We start from the raw sequence: 20,616 nt of genomic DNA, 5'->3' as shown, positions 1-20,616 counted from the left end.
GCTGAGACCGGCTGGGGGGATAGATAGATAGAGTGAGAGAGGGAGAGAGAGAGAGAGAGATAGATAGAGAGAGAGAGACAGAGAAGCAGCCACAATAGCAGTCTAGCAGCTGTAATAGCTAATACAAGTAGGACTGATAACACAAAACTAATAGTGGTGGATGGAAAGAGTGATAATACAACTATCGGAAAGCCAGCACTGTCCAGCATCTCTCCTCAGTACGTCCATGTGTATTGGTGTGGGACGTCCCTGTGATCGATGCCCGTGCGTTCCTGCAGCATCAGCATGCTTGCTGGGAGCTCTTGATGTCTTTGGCAGTGATTGAGAAGTGTTATTCTCCAGGCTGCCACATTGTCACTAGGTGTTGGAAATCCCTCGTTAGCATTGGTAGTCCCTCGTACAGACGTAGTTAATTAGGGATGGTAGCAGTTGGTGTCAAGCAGGCACCGACGCGGCAGCAGATGCAGCCACAATACCGGAGACCACCAAGATCCAGGTGAAACCCTGCTCCAGGTATAACCTCGCTCCCGGTGTGATCCCGCTCCAGGTATGACCTCACTCCAGGTGTGACCCCGCTCCACGGTTAGCTGCGAGACAAGGAGGCACAAGGACTCCCGGGAAGGAATGAAGTTAGTAACAACATGGACATGGGACATGAGTATATACAGAAGGAGAGGGGAGCTCAGTGTGTCATAGGAAGTTCCTTATGACAGTGTGTCATAGGAAGTCCCCCGGCAGTCTATGCCTATAGCAGCTTAAGTATAAGCGTTATCAAAGAGGAAAGTCTTTAGCCAACTCTTAAATGTAGAGACGGTGTCTGCCTCCTGGACTGAAACTGGGAGCTGGTTCCAGAGAAGAGGAGCTTGATAGCTGAAGGCTCTGGCTCCCATTCTACTTTTGGAGACTCTAGGAACCTCAAGTAACCCTGCATTCTGTGAGCGCAGTGCTCTAGTGGGGTAGTAGGGTACTATGAGCTCTTTAAGATATGATGGGGCCTGACCGTTTAGCGCTTTGTAGGTGAGGAGGACGATTTTAAAATCTATTCTGGATTTTACAGGCAGCCAGTGCAGAGAAGCTAATACAGGTGTAATATGATCTCTTTTTCTAGTTCTAGTCAGTACACGTGCTGCAGCATTCTGGATCAACTGGAGAGTCTTAAGAGACTTATTGGAGCAGCCTGATAATAAGGAATTGCAGTAATCGAGTCTAGAGGTAACAAATGCATGGACTAATTTTTCTGCATCATTTTGACACAGGATGTGCCTGATCTTCGCAATGTTACGTAGATGAAAGAAGGCAGTCCGTGAGGTTTGTTTTATGTGAGAGTTAAAGGACATATCCTGGTCGAAGACAACTCCCAGATTCCTTACGGTGGTGCTGGAGGCCAGGGCAATGCCATCTAAAGTAACTATATCATTAGATAATTTGTTTCGGAGGTGCTCAGGGCCTAGTACAATAACTTCAGTTTTGTCTGAGTTTAACATCAGGAAATTGCAGGTCATCCAGGTTTTTATGTCCTTAAGGCATGCTTGGAGTTTAGTTAACTGGTTTGTTTCGTCTGGCTTGATTGATAGATATAATTGGGTATCATCTGCATAACAATGAAAGTTTATGGTGTTTTCTAATAACATTGCCTAAGGGAAGCATATATAAGGTAAATAGAATTGGTCCAAGTACAGAACCCTGTGGAACTCCGTGACTAACTTTGGCGTACATGGAGGACTCATCGTTGACATGTACAAACTGAGATCGATCTGATAAATAGGACTTAAACCAACTTAGTGCAGTTCCTTTAATGCCAATTAAATGTTCCAGTCTTTGTAATAGGATGTCATGGTCAATGGTGTCGAAAGCAGCACTGAGATCTAGCAAGACAAGTACAGAGACAAGTCCTTTGTCCGATGCCATTAGAAGGTCATTTGTAATTTTCACTAGTGCTGTCTCTGTGCTATGGTGCACTCTAAATCCTGACTGATAATCTTCAAATAAATGATTGTTCTGTAGAAAGTCACACAGCTGACTGGCAACTACTTTCTCGAGTATTTTGGAGGTAAAGGGAAGGTTCGATATAGGTCTATAGTTGGCTAGGACCTCTGGATCAAGAGTGGGCTTTTTAAGAAGAGGTTTAATTACAGCTACTTTAAAGGACTGTGGTACATAGCCTGTTAGTAAAGACACATTGATCATATCCAGTAAAGAGGTGCTAACTAGAGGTAAAACTTCTTTAAGCAGTCTAGTTGGAATAGGGTCTAGGAGACAGGTAGATGATGGGAACCCAGGACGATGCTAACTTCCTTGTTTGGCCTACAAAAATACGTCAAGCCTGGAGCCCTCTGTGGGACCATAATTTACCAAATGAACATCATGCTGTATTTAAGAAGACTTGAAACTAGTGATTGAGACCATAAACTCATGTTTACAATATTTACTGAGGTAATACATCAAGAGAGAAGTAGGCTCATTTTCTCATTGACTTCTATACAACCAGAGGAGTCGTCCCCTGCTGGCGATTAGAAAGAATGCAAGTTGAAGGCACTTCCGCATTGGCTTCACTTCTCAGACCATTAGACTGTTATAGCAACCCTTTTGTCTATTTTCGTCATCATTTCTAAAGCAAGAATCCCACATCCTGCCAGGTTGTCAGTCCACCACTCATCTTATAAAGCAACACACAACTGTGGGCTCTCCCAGTCAGCCTCCGGGTGGATGCTGTTGTGTTTTTGGCCTGGCCTTGCTATGTCAGTAGTGATGTGTGTGTTGAAAAGAAAAGATGGCATCACCACTCACTTGATGAAGCCAACACAGTCTCTTAGTTCAATTATTAAATCCTGATGTTTACAGCCAGCTCTCAGGCTCAGGCCAGTTTCTCTGCAGCTTCTGTCAATTATCTTCACTGTGTGCTGTATATCGATACAAAATCCATCCGTAGTGCCCTGTGTACATACTATATCTTTGTCCTTCAAGTCCCAAACAATACCATTGAAGGGTTTCCTTTGCTATGTGACTTGTTTCATTCATTCATCATATGCCAAGTAAAAACCTCTGTCTTTGCTGTCTCGGGCTTGTCGGTAACAACAAAGGAGACCTTATTCCCTCAGAAGAATCTGTCTGGAACCAGGGTGTGCCCCATGTGGTTCCCGAGAACAATTTCAATGACTGCACGTCAGCTCAGGATACAATGCAATCTTGTGATGGAGACGAACAATAGGAGGCGTCACACCGTACACTCGCTGTGTTTAGTACAGTACGCCAACATACCTGCTGCCCAAGGCAAGATAGAGACATAGAGAGGAGAGGAGGGGGAAAAAGACTTGGCATGGATATCTTACCAGATGCTCAGTCACTGTGTGGAAGTATCAGTCGGCTCTGCATGTGGGCTGCAGGGAGATAGGCCTATTGTTTTATATATAGGTGCATTGGACTGCAGTCTAGTTAAAACTATTACCCATGGGTTGAGATAGATTTTGCAGCAGTACAAGAATGCTCCATAAGAATAGCAGAATACATTACAGGATGCATATTGAGTGCTCCAGGGATGATGTATTTTTGTAGGCCAACCAGGAAGTTAGCATCGCCCTGGTTCCCTCGATAAGAAGCCAATGGGATTTTTTCCATCGGGTTTTGGATTATTGCAGAAAATAAGCTCTGACACACATTCATGATACTTACACGTTTTGTTCAGCAAGATTATCTCCACAAATGAACACCACTTTTATGATGTTTGAAGTGTAAATGCTGTTGGTAGAAGTAAAAAGCTAACGTTAGGCTGTAAATGAACTCCACCACAGTTACATGAGTGTTAGTATCCACAACGAGGCTGTAAAGGCGGACGAGTCAGCGTGATGACGTTCAGCAGTGTCATTTAGCCACTTGTTAGCAACTGACTTTTAAAAGACACTTAAAGTCTTCAAAATGAACCAGTGGGGTATTTATTGATGTATTTTATATCGTAGAACAAAACACTAAAATCTCTTCAGGTTGTGTTAACCACAGACCTGATTTCAGGCATCTAACTAAAAAAACATTCAAAAAACCCATTGACTTCCAGGCGAGGGAACAGCAAGTGCTAAAATGCTAACTCATTTCAGGATTCATTCCAGTAGCACTCTATTGTAGAATACAAATTGAAATATTTGGGGTATTTTTCATGATTCTTGTAGTAATTTTTCAATCAAAAGAGATGAGTTTTATGTTTGCTCAATGAAATCATTTAGACATTAAGTTACCCATGAAAATAAAAATAAAACATTTACCATAAATAAATTGAAAACATTAAAATATGTGTATTGTAAAGACAATTAAGATCAGTATAAAATTAATATAAATGTTTTAGTACCATTAATCTGTTTAAACATGGCAGTAATAAGGGAGTCAAAGTACAAAATGATTTACACTTGTACATAATTACATGTTTGCTTCTAGCTGTGAATTCCTTTTTTTCTTTTTTCATGTATTGAAAATAGGGCTGTCAGAGTTAACACGTCAATAACGCATTAATGTTTTAACAGCTCTAATTTCTTTAACACATTAATGTAATTTTCAATTTTTAGGTTGTATGGGGCTCCATTATAAAACTAAAGTGAATATGGTGTTATCATATGAAATTAGAAAAAACCTGATGAATCCATCGGTACCAACCATGTCATACTAGCTGGTCGGGAATGAGACTAAATAACGCTCCAAACTTGAGCTAATGAATTAACTCTGGATTCAGCTATTAGTGCAATTTACAAGTTTTAGGACCTAATGATTTAAATAAGGTCTATTCAACTCTTCATACTGGGAAGTTGATTTACCTCATAAAATATGATCCGTTTATTTATGGACTTCTCTTTCCCAATGGAAGTCTACGGGAAAAAGTCTTTGGCTGCATCCCAAAGCTCTTAATTGCATCCCTGTTTCCCTCACTTGCGTCTTTTCCTTGCGTCTTAGTCCCTCCCACCAGGGAAGCATGGAGAGACGCAAGGAAACCATGCGAGGAGAGAGGAAACGAGGAAATACGATTTAAGAGACATGAGACGGTCGTTTCCTCTGAAGCGTCACGTGAAGCGACGTCCGTTTCTGATGACAGCAGCAGCTGATCACATCTGGATCAAATGTCAGTCAGCTTTAACAGCTGTTTGTGTCTGAACTGTACTAATACTAATAAAGACAAGTGCAAGCTGCAGTCTGTATTTCTACTGTGGACTGAGTCCTGCTTAGAGGACCAGGAACCATCTCTACTGGCACAATAACTTTATATTATTTATTCATTATTAGCGTCTGTAGTTATTGATATTCTGATTGTGAGCTCATTATTTCATAACCCATAATATGACTACAGTGTTTTTTTTAACACTGGATATTATTTATTAGGCAAAAGGGAAAATGTAAATGATGTAATTCATATCAAACCGACATTCAGGAATTATCAGCCTCATGTGACTGAATGGAAATGAGGATAAATGATGTAAAAGGTGTTTGTTGCTGACTGTTCTGGAACCTGATCTGTTTGAGTTGCGTTTGTCACCCCCTGGTGGTTGTTCTGCGTATGTTTTATTGTTGACCCTGGAAACAGGAAGTGCTTCACTTCCTCTCCAGATCTTACCTGTGACAGCCACATGTTACTGCTGGCCACAATCCAATGCCATCCTCTCTTTCTTGGTTTATACATGGCATCATCTGTGAATAATATTGTTTATTAACATAATAGTGACATGTATGCATTGTTATTTGTTTGAATATGTGTAAGATACTATGCAGCATTTTGATTTGTATTTTTCTGTACTTTGTCCACAGTTTTACACTTACTCCTATTAAACTGCCAAATTCAACACATCGGCCTGTTCCTTGGAGCTTGATAAGGAGAGTGTTTAGCTGCCTGTATAGCTGAGTATACGTTCATGGGGACAACGCTTAGCGAGGACAGAACAGTAAAAAGATGAACCATCATGACAAGCTGTGAAGAAATACAAATAGAGGAAGACTGGCATCGTATCTCTCGTCCTGAGCAAGTTGCAGTCAGTTAGTACATCTTCAAGAGCATTCCTTGTGGACTGAAGATACATCCACCTGACCTATACGGCTATGTCAGACCCAAACCCCAGCAATATTGATCCACAAGACCTGGATGTCAAGTCAGAATGTGCTGCATCATCCTTATCTTCGCGGCGCTCAAACAAGTCTTCAACCAGTGTAGCTGCTGCTCAAGCTCGTGCGAAAGCGGAAGCTGCACGCACACGAGCGGCCTATGCAAAGCGTCAAATAGACATGCAGGTGGAGAAAGCACGCATAGAGGCTACATTGAATGCACTAAAGGAAGAGTGTGAAGCTGAGGCTGCCTCAGCGGAGACTAAAGTGTTTGAGGCAGCTGCAGATTTAGAAAAGTGTGACCTCGTGAGTAAAGCCAGTCGCTCTCCATCACCGAAGCAGTCATTACGTCGTACTAGTGAGTACATCAAAGCACATTTTGTCTCCGGTCAAAATTACGCTTCATCTCAAATTGGCGAAGGACCAGAAGCTGCTCAAGTATCACAGCAGTCAGGTCCCTCAGCTTTTCCTACTGAAGCTTCGCAGCAAACCCGTCAGAGGAAATACCTCCCAGGAGCTGCGCCCGTTCACACAGATGTGAATGTCTCCAGCTTCAATACGCACCATTACAGAGACTCAGTACACCAGCTTCCACAGCGCTCTCAATCAGAGGCTCCAGGTGTATTTGACTTAGCTGTATATCTGGCTCGTCGAGATCTTGTAACAGCTGGACTGAAAGTGTTCGATAACCAGCCTGCTAGTTATCTGTCTTGGAAATCCAGCTTTAATAATGCTGTAGAGGGGCTAAACCTTAAACCTAGCGAAGAAATGGACCTGCTCATTAAGTGGCTTGGTGGGGAGTCACTGCACCATGCAAAGAGGATAAGGGCAGTTCACGTGAATAATCCATCTATGGGTTTGGACATGCTTTGGCGGAGGCTTGACAAGTGCTATGGCTCTCGGGAGGCGATTGATGCTTCTCTCTTCGATAGACTGGACCAATTCCCAAGGCTTTCAAACAGAGATTATCAGAGGCTTCAAGAACTTGGAGATTTGCTCTTAGAAATCAAAGCGGCAAAGCATGAGGGTTATCTAACAGGACTCAGCTATCTGGATACAGCAAGGGGAATAAACCCTATTGTGGAGAAACTGCCCCATAACATCCAGGAACAGTGGATAACTCAGGGGTCTCGCTATAAGAGGGAACACCACGTTCCATACCCCCCTTTCTCGTTCTTCGTGGACTTTGTGTACAACTATGCAGAGATGAGGAATGATCCTAGCTTTGCTCTCCATACCTCCAGCCCAGCTGTGTTCAAACAAGATGGGTCTTCATCCAAACAATGGAAAGCCAGACCTCCGATGTCGGTCACTAAAACTGAAGTAGGAAATCCCTCTTTCACAGACTACTCTACCATGCCCGTCATTGATCCAGATAGACAGTGTCCTCTCCACCAGAAACCTCATTCCCTCAAGAAGTGTCAAGGTTTTCGAGAAAAATCTATAGCAGATCGAAGGCGCTTCCTGTCAGAGAACTTCATATGTTTTAAATGTTGTGCTTCAACAACACACCAGGCTAAGGAGTGTAAAGCTGTCACCCGTTGCTCGGAGTGTGACAGTGACCGACACATCTCAGCACTTCATGCAGGACCAGCACCTTGGGCTGCAAGTCCCAACACGCCTGCTGCAGAACAAGGTGGGGAGCGAATTAAATACACTCCAGATGTAGCAACGTCCTCATGCACAGGAGTCTGTGGTGAGGGTCGTCGAGGAAAATCCTGTTCGAAAATCTGTCTGGTCAACATCTATCCAAAGGGGCACCCTGAGCAAAAGAGGAGGACTTACGTGATACTAGATGAGCAAAGCAATGTGTCACTAGCTAGATCGGCATTCTTTGACATGTTTGACATCCAGAGTGACACTTCTCCATACACCCTCAAAACATGCGCAGGAGTTACAGAGACTGCTGGAAGGAGGGCCACTGGATTCATGGTGGAGTCAGCTGATGGGGAACTTCACCTACCACTGCCAACGCTTATTGAGTGCAACCTAATTCCCAATAATAGGGATGAAATATCAACACCAGAGGATGCACGTAGCCACATGCATCTCAAGCCCATAGCTGACAAGATTTCTCCCCTTGACGTTTCGGCTGAGATTCTTCTATTACTTGGCAGAGACATCATCCATGTACACAAAGTGCGCAGCCAGTGCAATGGTCATCACAATGCACCCTACGCCCAACGACTGGATCTAGGCTGGGTCATTGTTGGTGACGTCTGCCTCGACAGGGCCCACCGGCCAACTGTCAATACATTCAAGACCAACGTCATGGAGAACGGGCGTCCCAGCTACTTCAGGCCTTGTGAGAGCAAAATCTTCCTTAAAGAGAAGATAGTAAGTGGACAGTGCAAACTTCCCAGCACCCTGGCTTCTGCACAGTCAGGCTTAGGCAAGATGGTCTTCAGCCGCTCTGAAGATGATGTCAATCCAGCCGACCATGCAACTAGAGCTATCCCAGCCAACCAGCTCACTCTTTCTTCATGGTTAACTGGACCAACCTTCCTTGTGGACAAGCAGCAGTGTCACTTGCAACAGCAATCTTTCGACCTTGTTGACCCCAGATTAGATGTGGAGTTACGCCCAGAGGTAGTAACCTGTGCCACACATTTGCATCATCAGCTTGGCGGTACACGCTTTGAGCGTTTTTCGAGTTGGAAGTCACTCTCTACAGCTGTTGCCCGACTCTCGCACATCGCTCATTCCTTCACACAAGTAGCAAAGAAGACCCTTGCCATGGTTGGCACATCGGCAAGCAGTCTCTCAGTGCAGAACAACTGGATCAAAACTGTTTCTAAGGCCCGTCTCTGAAGTCATCCTTCTGTTACAAAAGGACTCCGTCAAGTGACGTGACATGAGGTGTAACCTCCCAAGTTTAAAGGTCACCTATTATGCAAAATGCACTTTTCCATGTCTTTTAAACATCAATATCTGTCCCCAGTGTGTCTACAGGCCACCATAGTATCATAAAAGACCATCCTCTCTCTTTTTCTCCTCCTCCGTTTGTCCGGAAATGGGTGCAGAAAAAAAATTCGCTTTTTTCCTTGTATTCTGACGTCATTAGAGAATGCAAGCCACGTGAGGGTTTCCTGGTCGAACCAGAGCAGAACCTTCAGTAGCTGACCCCGCCCCACAGCGCGTCACTGTCTCTCCTCCTCAACCGAACTTGAGCAAAGTAGCTCCTACAGTTAGTCTGCAAGAACCAGCAGAACAGGCTTCATGTACTCCCATCATCTAAATATAACATGTTCATTCACAAAGGCTTTATGTAATTACACTGTTTAAACAGATGATATTTATATATTATATATATTTGATGTCATGCATGTAGCAGATTACAGGTAGTAAATAGTGACTTGTAAGCAACACAACACATTTCTGTTTCACAGTCAAACTTTATTTGAGTAGACAGATGACAATATTAATTATTCACAGCATTTGTAATCATCTCACCTGCAGTTATGTTAACATGGTACAGGAGAAAGTCTTCAGCTCTGGTAAACTATGGTAAGCTAAGCTCCGGTGGTCTGTAGTCATGGTAACACAGAGACAGCTACTACTGTAAATAATATACCATTACTCTGATCTTCCATACATTTATCTTTTAGCAGAAATAATGAACTGACTACTGTTTCACATCTTCTATTTTCCACCCTGATGGTCGCTGTGTTTACACACCGTGTCATAGCGGTAGCATGTAGCTAACCCGTTAGCATGTAGCTACATGCTAACGGGTTAGCTACATGCTACCGGGTTAGCTTTGTATCTCCATGTAAACAGAGCCATCTGCTCTCAGCTGTCTGCTCTCCTCTGGGATGATTCTGTCGGTCATTTCTCACAGATGGATCTGTAAAGACAGACGTAAAACAGAGTGTATGTTTACGGTTTACAGAGTTGATGCATGAGGTAAACACTGAGCTAACTAACAGAGATATAAACAGCATTATTTACCTGAGAGAAACCGTCAGGAAAACCTGGAATCTGGACCACAGATGTTCATCATGTGTCGCCGATTTCTGATCAGATTCCTCCGGTAACGTGCGCTGGGTGAAGTTTCTGGTTTATAAACTTTAAAGTGGTTTATAAACTTTATTCTAGCTGCTAGAATGAGAGAGAGAGAGAGACGAGAGAGAGAGAGAGAGAGAGCTTCTCCGGGAGGGAGGGGGAGGGTGACGCTGTTGTTGAGGACGTTTGATTGACAGAAAACGCTGACCAATCAGAGCAGAGTGGGAGGAGACAGAGGCTACAGACACAGAAATCAGCACTTTTGGAAATGGGCTGAAACAGAGGTTATAGAGACATGCTGGAATGCATGATCTGATTGTTTTTTTGAAAAAAAAACTTCAGAGACATGGTTTGGAGGTGTCTGAGACCTATAATAACTAGTTTAAATGGAGTATAATATGTGACCTTTAACTTTAAGTTTGACATCCTATAGATGCCAGGTGGGGAGTGTTCTGGAACCAGATCTGTTTGAGTTGCGTTTGTCACCCCCTGGTGGTTGTTCTGCGTATGTTTTATTGTTGACCCTGGAAACAGGAAGTGCTTCACTTCCTCTCCAGATCTTACCTGTGACAGCCACATGTTACTGCTGGCCACAATCCAATGCCATCCTCTCTTTCTTGGTTTATACATGGCATCATCTGTGAGTAATATTGTTTATTAACATAATAGTGACATGTATGCATTGTTATTTGTTTGAATATGTGTAAGATACTATGCAGCATTTTGATTTGTATTTTTCTGTACTTTGTCCACAGTTTTACACTTACTCCTATTAAACTGCCAAATTCAACACATCGGCCTGTTCCTTGGAGCTTGATAAGGAGAGTGTTTAGCTGCCTGTATAGCTGAGTATACGTTCATGGGGACAACGCTTAGCGAGGACAGAACACTGACAGACAGACTCTCCTTCTCTCTCTGACTTTAATAGTATCATTAATAAAAGTTAACGGGGGAAATAACATCATGAAAAGACAAATCATTCAAATAAATAAATAAAGTTATTTGAAGTCAGTTTGTCAGGTAATATAAACCCCTCTCAGTGTCGAGCTCCTTCACTGGCGGTGTGTGAAGCACAGCTACTTCAGGTCCTTCTGCTACTGTTCAGAGCTTCAATTAACACAGATTTGAACTAGATGGTGAATCAGAAGACAACTAAAATATAACATGTTTAATATGTGATCTGTTTTCACTCCGGTATAAAACTCAAGTGATGTTGAGAGGTAAAGTTATCAGATCAGTCTGATCGGCAGCAGCGTCCAATCAGTAACTGATATCCAATAAGGGGGCGTGTCGGTCGGTGAAAGACTTCCGTGGAGGATATACTGGTGTATCCTCGCTCATAGCTCCTCCGGCAAGCCTCCTCGATCCTCGATCCTCGCTCCTCGGTGCACAAATAAGAGCTTTGGGACGGTCTTCAAGATGGCGCACCAGAACAACTTCCGGTTCAAGCGAGGATCGAGGAGCGAGGAAACGAAAATTAAGAGCTTTGGGACGTACCCTTTGTCAATGTCATCATGTGACAGACACGGAAGTTGTAGTACCGTCGTATGGCCACTACGAAGATTGGCTTCAAAGCCTGACGCTCTACTTTGGGGCTTGATCTGGACGTTTCACACAAGTCACCCAAATTGACTTGGACAAAAACAACATTCGCCGAAAAGCGAGTTGTTTGCACTCCTGTGATGTATTAGGCTGTGGACACACAGACACTTGTAGTGGGATCAATTCATTGTCAGTTTGGGTTTTTTCACAATATCACCAGACATATCCTTCAACATAATATATTTTCTTTTCAAAATGTAATTGTAAAAGAATTCAACCTACATTCAGACGTCCTATTTGATGCAGCTGAAGAGCCATCTCAGATTGAATCAAGCGGTGTGATAATAAAAGAATCATGGAATGTGAACTTTGAATCACATTAATCATGTCCTTCAAAGAGATGACGTAGAACGCCTAATGAGTAGCTCGCCACTGTGGCCTCGCTGAGAATGCTTGCACTGTGTATCATTTCCAGCCGTGCACACTGATAATAAGCACTGTGCTTTTCACTTGAGGCGTGCAAAGGGGCTGATTGCTGGCCCATGCAAAAAAAAACTGAATGCTTCATTCACCCGAACCATGTTGGCCTCAAAACTAGTCCCTACACTGGACAATTTGGCTTTGGAGAGAAAGAAACGGACAAATCGCCGCTCTTTTGTTTCGTTAGTGGGTCGTTCCACATGGGGACATGCTCGGCTGGTGGATTGCCGAGATTCATTAAAGCCCTGATCCACATTCTCGCATATCCTTTTGGACATTAGCAGCTTTGTTTTGTCCTCTCTTTTTATATTATTCTGCCTCCCTCACTCTTTCTCAGACCTTTTTCTCTCTGTCTCTCTTTGCAGCTGTGTGACACCCAGGCCAAAGGATGTGGTCTCAGCACATCGAAAACCGTAGGAAGTGTTGATAGAGCAGAAAATTGCCCTTGTTGGTCCCTTAAGTGAGGCTGGGAAATTAGGTAGCCATAGTGATATACCTCCAGAGCTGCCACAGAGGCTCCACTTAGCAGCTTACCACACTGGGCAGGTTATCGACCATTCCCCTTTGGGCACCCTGACTTGCCTCAGCCTTTGCCTCCTGATAAAAAAATCTAAATGCATTAAGACTCAGGGCATACGAGGGAGTAAGCAGAGGGCCAAATCCAGCAGGACTCCGAAAGAATGAATGACAGCTGTGATAGGTGGCTTTTTTGGTTGTTTGTTCACCACTTTTTCTTTTTTTTTCCATTTTTGGCTGGCATAGCCGTAGGGTGAACAACCCTTAGTGAGGAAATATGTTGAAAAATATCTATAGATACATTCTTCACCCACCGTATTGTCATTTAATTCCCTCCAAAAATGAGTTTCTGCTGGCCAGTGTGATATTGCTGCGGGCCATTCCCACACACAAGGAACAGCTTGGGTTGGCTTTCCAACGGCCTGATGAGCTGCCATGAAGTTGTCACTATAATGGAGCTCAGACTGACCAGTGTGTTGTGGAGCCAACAAAGCGGTTATTCTTCACCCACTTTTCAAAGCACTTATATTTCAACAACATTTGGCGAGGGAAGTATCCCATTTCCCATGGTGGTCGTCCTCTGCTGACAGTGCTGTCAATGGGCTCAAGTAAATTAATCCCTTAAAACTCAGATGGCCCGCATGGCTATTTTCAAAGGGGTCCCTTGACCTCGACCTCAAGATATGTGAATGGAAATAGTTTTATGGGTACCCACGAGTCTCCCCTTTACAGACATGCCCACTTTATGATAATCACATGCAGTTTTTTAAATGCAGTATAAATGTGTTATTTTCTCCTATTCTAAAATGGTGTATCTGCATACTGGGGTCCCTAAACAGTCTTGAATTGCATAAATATGGAATGACTGTAAAGCTGAGTCTCTTGTGGATCCAATGAGCCCAACTGCATTCATGTGTGATGATGTTAGTCCCCATAGGAGACATTTCATTGTAATGATTACTTGACGTCACTGTATAAAACGGTGTGGGTGACCTCTGGGATAATCACAGCCTCATGAAACTTTACAGCCACAAACTAGAGACCTAGAGCATTCAGAGGATGGATGGATCAAACTAGAGACCTAGAGCATTCAGAGGATGGATGGATCAAACTAGAGACCTAGAGCATTCAGAGGATGGATGGATCAAACTAGAGACCTAGAGCATTCAGAGGATGGATGGATCAAACTAGAGACCTAGAGCATTCAGAGAATGGATGGTTCAAACTAGAGACCTAGTGCATTCAGAGGATGGATGGATCAGACTAGAGACCTAGAGCATTCAGAGGATGGATGGATCAAACTAGAGACCTAGAGCATTCAGAGGATGGATGGATCAAACTAGAGACCTAGAGCATTCAGAGGCTGGATGGATTAAACTAGAGACCTAGAGCATTCAGAGGATGGATGGATCAAACTAGAGACCTAGAGCATTCAGAGGATGGATGGATCAAACTAGAGACCTAGAGCATTCAGAGGATGGATGGATCAAACTAGAGACCTAGAGCATTCAGAGGATGGATGGCTTTCCTAGCTACATTGACAATAAGGGGGTTTCTGAGCAGTTTCTGCCGAATTGTGCAATTCTCGCAGAAATCTCCAAATGTCAACATTTTTTTAAACCAAACCACAGCATGGCTTTTTCTATGGTGTTCCTCAAGGTCTTGGTGTCTTAATGTGGTATTTTGGAGGGATTATTGATCATTTGATCAATTCTTTAGTGGTTAAAAATGGTTAAATTGAGCAGCAAATCTGTGTAACAAATGGTAACACCCCAAAAATTGCTGCAACAGCTTATGAGACATAATAGAGCATGGGGATGACCATCATATACTTATATTATCATGTTTTACACCCTTATGCAATTTCACAATTTATTTTAATTAATGTATTAATTATCTTTTATTTCTTATTAGTGACTAGAAGAACTTGACCCTCAGTGCTGAGCTGCATCTCAAATTAATCTTCAGGTTCTCAGCTTTCAGATGATGTACACCACTTCTATGTGACATCTACTGTTGACTATTTATCAACCCTGAACATCCCCTGTTCCCCCCACCCCTAACCTTCTAAAAAACTGGTAGGGGGTTAATCACTGCACACATATGTCGCATGCTCATTGACCTGAATTAATATGCATCAAATAAACATTTTGGCTGATTCATCCCACTTCATAAACTGGGTGACAGGTGGGAAATATAATGTGCTTTTATTATTCTGATTTAATTTCCTGTCAGGCGTGTCTAATGGCAGCCAGCACCATAAACACATCTGACTGTAAACAGTGTTCATTGAAAATCCGCTTTGTGTTTTTATGCACTTACCCCCCAGAGGGAATCTTAATGGTCTAGTGCAAATTTCTTTTTGATCAAGTCTTATATGGTGTGATTACTCGTAATGAGCCAATCTGCCGGCACCCTGCTGTAAAATCTTGCTCATGATAGCGTTAATGCGCGCTAATGTGGACCACATTGCCTCTCACCTAGTTAGAGCTCCTACTGGAGCCTTGATACAATATGACTGATACGGCTCCTCTGAGTTCTGTAAGGTTTTTGATTGATTAAGCTGTGATATATTTCATAGTTCTGGCTGAATAAATTATCAAATAGCAGCATTACACATGATTTATTTACTTTTTGATGTAAAGAAATCCCATGATATTTATTGCACTTGTTGTAACCAAGACAAAAACACTCAACATTTGCTTTCAGCTCCTTTGAAATAAGCAAAAATGCAGCATATTAAGGCCAGCATTGTTTGAGAGAGCCAACTCTATTTGCCTCTGAGCACAGTATTGTCATGATAAAACGTCCTTCAAGTTCCCTCTGAATGCAGGCAATTTATCTTGAAAGCTGTTCATATTTTCTCTGGCGCATCTTTCTAGGCAGGAGGGAAATCAATGGCTAAGCTAAGTAATGAATTCCTATTGGCCTGCAGCAGCATGTGCACTGGCACTGCCACTGTGAAGTGGTAGTGAGAGACTCCAAATAATGTGCTGGAAAACAATTTCACTTCTCACGGATGAGCCATAATTCACCCTATAAAGACCCCTCTCACCATGACATCCTTATCAATACAGCATGCTCCCCCTGGCTACCACTTCCTGATTTGGCTGTGGACAAATTAATATTTCTTACAGCGCCATTCATCATTTCCATTGCAGCTGAGCAGAAAAAGTTTCATAACTGACAAGAGGAACACATCCTTTTCTAAGATAGATCCTCAACTGCAGCCTTGTTTGACTGAAATTTTCTCGGGGGATGTGGAAACCAAGACAGTGTTAGTTGAATTTTGAGATATTATTTAAAGGGGAAGTAGGCCCATTTACAAAATTCATACATGTTAAAGACGTTTTACAAATAAAATTGCACAAAGTTTTATAAAAATATAAAAAATCAGATTTTGTGAGTTCTTATGAATGCTTACACACCAACATATTCTTATTCACAACTCGTCAAATACCGACGCTTCGTCAGTGCCCCTCGGCATTGTTACTTTTTGATGGACCAGGGACAGCGTGTCAATATACGGTTGTTACATGCACAGTGTCCTTTCAAAATAAACTTCAGGTTTCAAAGGAAGTTAGGTTTAGGCAACAACCACTTAGGTAGGGTTAGGGTTGACTCACGGGACGGACGATACCGACGAGTCACGTGACGACTGACTTGACAAAATAAGTCAGTGTTACTTTTAATTGCACATGGGACACCAACACTGATCTCCTGGTTGAAAGTCTTATGTTTGTTTGACCCATCCCGCCCACCCTTAGCAGACTCTCACACTATTAATACTACATCACTTGCTCTGACTGTTGAATAATGCAGCGGATGGGTTTATATTGGGTTAGTTCGTCACAAACTGATGCTAAAAGGTTCCTCTGTGCGTCGGTTTCCAATGCCGAGGGGCACTGCCCCATCGCTGTGTTTGATGAGTTAGAAATGAGAACACATTGTACACACCCCAGGGGTACATTTGTGAGGGGGAAAAAATATTCGGACCGACCTTGATTTCAGCGGATTTTCACCTGTGGAAATAGATATCTGACCAATGAAATTCTTTGTTCCAGCTGATCACCGTCAGTCTAAATAATAATTAGCCATGTGCTTCTGTTTGTTGCACGGAGAGTGTGTATTTCCGGGGTCTTGGAACAATGGGAGTTGACTCTCACCACTCTCATCAACCTTGGTTTCCAGCAGCAGCATGCCACCGTTTACACAAAGAAAGCTCCGATAAATCCACTGGACATTACCCAACCAGCACCAAAGGCAGACAGTTAAAGTTAGCGACAAGCTGGTGAACATAGCGGAGGATTTAGTAGCTAAAGCCATATTTCCCTGTTGTTGGAGACCAAAACAAAGATAGAAGGAGAGTGAGAATTTGACTTTCACTCGTCGGGTGGACAGAAACTGATTCCATATGAATGCTAATGTTGCTCTGTGTCTGCTAGATGTATGAAGCATAAGGTCAACAACTTTAAAAAGGCTATATGTCTATCGTGAGTGTGATGTCCAGCATGTTGTGGAATTCTGCCCCCGAAAGAAAACTGATTAAGTTGGCCGTTTCTTTATGGATGTCAAAGTTAAAGGGACTATTTGTAACTTTCAGAAATGCTTGTTAACAGCGACACCTGTGGCCGTGAAATCAATGAAAGTCAGCGTCGAGCTCGCACTTGCTCGCTCTAAATATACCTGAACGAGCATCGCTCAAAACAGTGAGGCGACACACGTCAGCTAAAAGCACAATATCACTCTATATTTCAGCTGCTTGGCAGTAATGTTAGCTGACCAGACGAAGGTCTCTCCATGAATTAATGCTGATCCTAGTGTTGGCTTTTCATGCCTCAGCGCAGGCTGAGGCAGTGGGGTTCTGCAGCGTGTCTTCCTGCTCTCTCCGCCCGCAGCCGGAGTGAACAGGGAGATACCGGCATGCGGTCGGTAACGAAACGATAACGTTTCTCGCTGCGGAGCCCCGTCACTTCACAAGACACGGGAAACCTCTGTTGGTCTGGAGGAGCTGCAGCAGTTATTTCTGCACAAACGTCCACTGTACATTCACTAGATATTCTCAGAGCTACTAACTCTTCTGCAGTGTGGAGTGTGCGCGCGTTCACGTCTAGAGGTGGAGCGAGTACGCGAGAACACGCGCTCTGTCTGAGTGAAGGCAAGTAGGCATCGGAGGAGAGAGTACAGCCAAACGCAAGCGCGCATATACGAGCGCGCATGTGTCCGGACCCGCTACATTTATACGCTTACAAAGTTACAAACAGTCCCTTTAACGCAATAATAACACCTTAAAGCAAATTTGTTTTAAAGCGACTACTTTCTTTAACGCATGAACGCAACTAGCGATTTTTAGGTTGTAGTGGGCTCAATTTTAAAGCTAGAGTGATGATACTGGCATCATATGAAAATAGAAAACCTAAAGAATCCATTGGTACTGGGGAGAGGTTAAATAATGCTCCAAACTTGCGCTACATGTTGGAGAGGAAAAACTGTCATGTCCATTTTCAAAGGGGTCCCTTGACCTCTGACCTCCAGATCAGTGAATGTAAATGGGTTCTATGGGTACCCACGAGTCTCCCCTTTACAGACATGCCCACTTTATGATAATCACATGCAGTTTGGGGCAAGTCATAGTCAAGTCAGCACACTGACACACTGACAGCTGTTGTTGCCTGTTGGACTGCAGTTTGCCATGTTATGATTGGAGCATATTGTTTTATGCTAAATGCAGTACCTGTGAGGGTTTTGTGTTGTTAATTTATTTTACAATAATAAATATATGCATACATTTACATAAAGCAGCATATTTATCCACTCCCATGTTGATAAGAGTATTAAATACTTGACAAATCTCCCTTTAATCGTGATTAATCATGGACAATCATGCAATTAATCGCGATTAAATATTTTTATCAACAGACAGCCCTGCTTTTTTTTGTTTGCTTTTTAAGTAAGTAAGTAAAGCTTTATTTATATAGCATCTTTTAAAACACACCGTTACAAAGTGCTTGACACACAAATGAAACATCAAACAATGATAAAAACAAAGAAAAATGACAATATGAAATACAGAAACAATGAGAAACAGACCAAACTGAAGCAGACAAACACACATGTGGATGAGGCCTATAGAAAGGCTTGCCTAAAGAGATGGGTTTTTAGAAGCTGCTTAAAACAGTCCAGAGATTCAGCAGCTCTGATAGATGGGGGGGAATCCAGAGGGTTGGGGCTAAAACAGAAAAGGCCCGATCAACTTTTGTTTTGCAGTTTGAGCGGGGGATGGAGAAAAGGCAGAGATTAGAGGATCGAAGTGGTCGACAGGTAGAATATGGAACAGGGAGATCAGCAATGTAAGTGGGGGTGAGGTCATGCAGTGCCTTATATGTAATTAGCAAGATCTTAAAGTTGATTCTGAATTTTACAGGAAGCCAATGGAGGGATGCCAGAACAGACGGCTAGTTCTGGTTAATAACCTGGCCGCTGCATTTTGAACCACCTGAAGGTGATTTAAAGCAGATTGACTGAGGCAGGTGTAGAGGGAATTACAATAGTCTAGAAGGGAGAATATGAAAGTGTGAATTAATAGTTCAAGATCAGCGGAAGACAAGATGCATCTGATTTTTGCAACGTTTCTTAGTTGGAGAAAGCAGGTCTGGACAAGATGGTGACATGATGGTCAAAAGTCAATTTTGCAACCTATCAAGTAATATAGCATGATCGATGGTATCAAAGGCAGCAGTTAAGTCCAGTGAAATGAGTATGGAGTATTCACCTTTGTCTGCATGCATTAGGATGTCATTGGTTACTCTGACTAATGCTGTTTCTGTGCTATGTTTTTGGTGAAAGCCTGATGGAATTTATCGAATATTCCGCCACTTTCAGAAGTTGGTCAGTAACTGTTTTCTCTAGAATTTTTGATATAAATGGTAGTTTGGAGATTGGTCTGTAATTATGTAATTGAGCTGGGTCGAGAGAGGGTTTTTTAAGAAGCGGTTGAACGCTGGCAGTTTAGAAATAGTCAGGAACAGACCCGGATGTGAGAGAGTGGTTGATGATTGAGAGCAGGCTGGGGCCTAAAACATGAAGGACGGATTTTAGAAATTTAGTTGGAACCTTATCACAGTGACTGGAGGAAAGACGCATGTGAGCTATAGTGTTTAAAAGAGTTGGCAGGGAAACAGGAGTGAATTCAGACAGTAGAGTAGGACGGCTGAAAGGGGAAGATGGTAAAACAGTTTTTGTCAAATTTGGACCTCAGACCATCAATCTTGCTGATGAAATAGGATGCAAAGTTTTCACAGTCGTGAGGAGATGAGACGGGAATGGCAGGTAGAGCAGGGTTTACATGCTGGTTGATAGTGCTAAACAGAAATCTTGGGTTATGCTTATTGCAGTTAATCAAACCAGAAAAGTAGGCAGCTCGCACATCTTTAATGATCTGGTTCAGATCGAATAATAGGTCCTTCATCCGAAGGTGGTGAACTACCAGCTTTGATTTTTTTTCCATTTACGTTCAGCCTTCTTGTATTCTTTCCTGTGTTGTCTGATTAAATCATTGATCCGAGGTATTGTATTAATAACTGGGACTGACCTGGAGGTGAAAAAGGCAGGAAAATCAAGGGCTGATGTACACAATTCATTAAACCAACTAACCTGATCATTAATATCATAGAAGTACGAATGGTCATTGGCCAGACTAGAAAAGTAGCTGGAAAACATGGCTGCAGACTGATCATTAAAGATGCGGGATTGGATGTTACGTTTCCTATGTTATTGCAGTAGGTGTCAAGGGTGCATCAAAGATAATACATTTGTGATCGGAGACAAAGTCAAACTTATTCATGGATTTAAAAGACATGCCCAGAGAAAACACTAAATCGAGGGTATGCCCACGGTTGTGTGTGGGGCCAGAGACATGCTGCACAAGGTTAAATGCTGTTGTAATGTTTAAAAAGTCTGCGTGAATAACGACTGCAGAAGTGGAGTTGTGCATTGCAGCCTGCT

The 20,616-nt window shown here is 42.8% G+C and overlaps 1 protein-coding gene and 1 long non-coding RNA gene across 2 annotated transcripts in view; both read left to right on the top strand.

Moving 5' to 3' along the window:
• The window catches only part of LOC141782070 (uncharacterized), a 40,223-nt gene extending 27,526 nt beyond the window's left edge, over positions 1 to 12,697 (top strand). The window contains exon 3 of the long non-coding RNA XR_012597028.1: positions 12,462 to 12,697. This is a non-coding gene — a long non-coding RNA (uncharacterized LOC141782070). The remainder of the gene's footprint in view (positions 1 to 12,461) is intronic.
• On the top strand, positions 5,578 to 8,942 carry LOC141782058 (uncharacterized). The gene is made up of 2 exons (XM_074658073.1): positions 5,578 to 5,663; positions 5,779 to 8,942. The coding sequence occupies exon 2, from the start codon at positions 6,067 to 6,069 to the stop codon at positions 8,878 to 8,880; it is 2,814 nt and encodes a 937-aa protein (XP_074514174.1). The 5' UTR covers positions 5,578 to 5,663; positions 5,779 to 6,066; the 3' UTR covers positions 8,881 to 8,942.
• Positions 12,698 to 20,616: the final 7,919 nt, after the last annotated feature.

The sequence above is a fragment of the Sebastes fasciatus genome, chromosome 14 (assembly GCF_043250625.1).
Source record: "Sebastes fasciatus isolate fSebFas1 chromosome 14, fSebFas1.pri, whole genome shotgun sequence".
NCBI classification, from domain to species: Eukaryota; Metazoa; Chordata; class Actinopteri; order Perciformes; family Sebastidae; genus Sebastes; species Sebastes fasciatus.
The sequence above is the reverse complement of the archived record's forward strand: the minus strand, read 5'-3'. Positions and strand labels throughout refer to the sequence as shown.

What these genes read in the sequence shown, in the direction of transcription:
- LOC141782058 (XM_074658073.1), top strand. Translation starts at nt 6,067, where the DNA reads ATGTCAGACCCAAACCCCAGCAATATTGATCCACAAGACCTGGATGTC.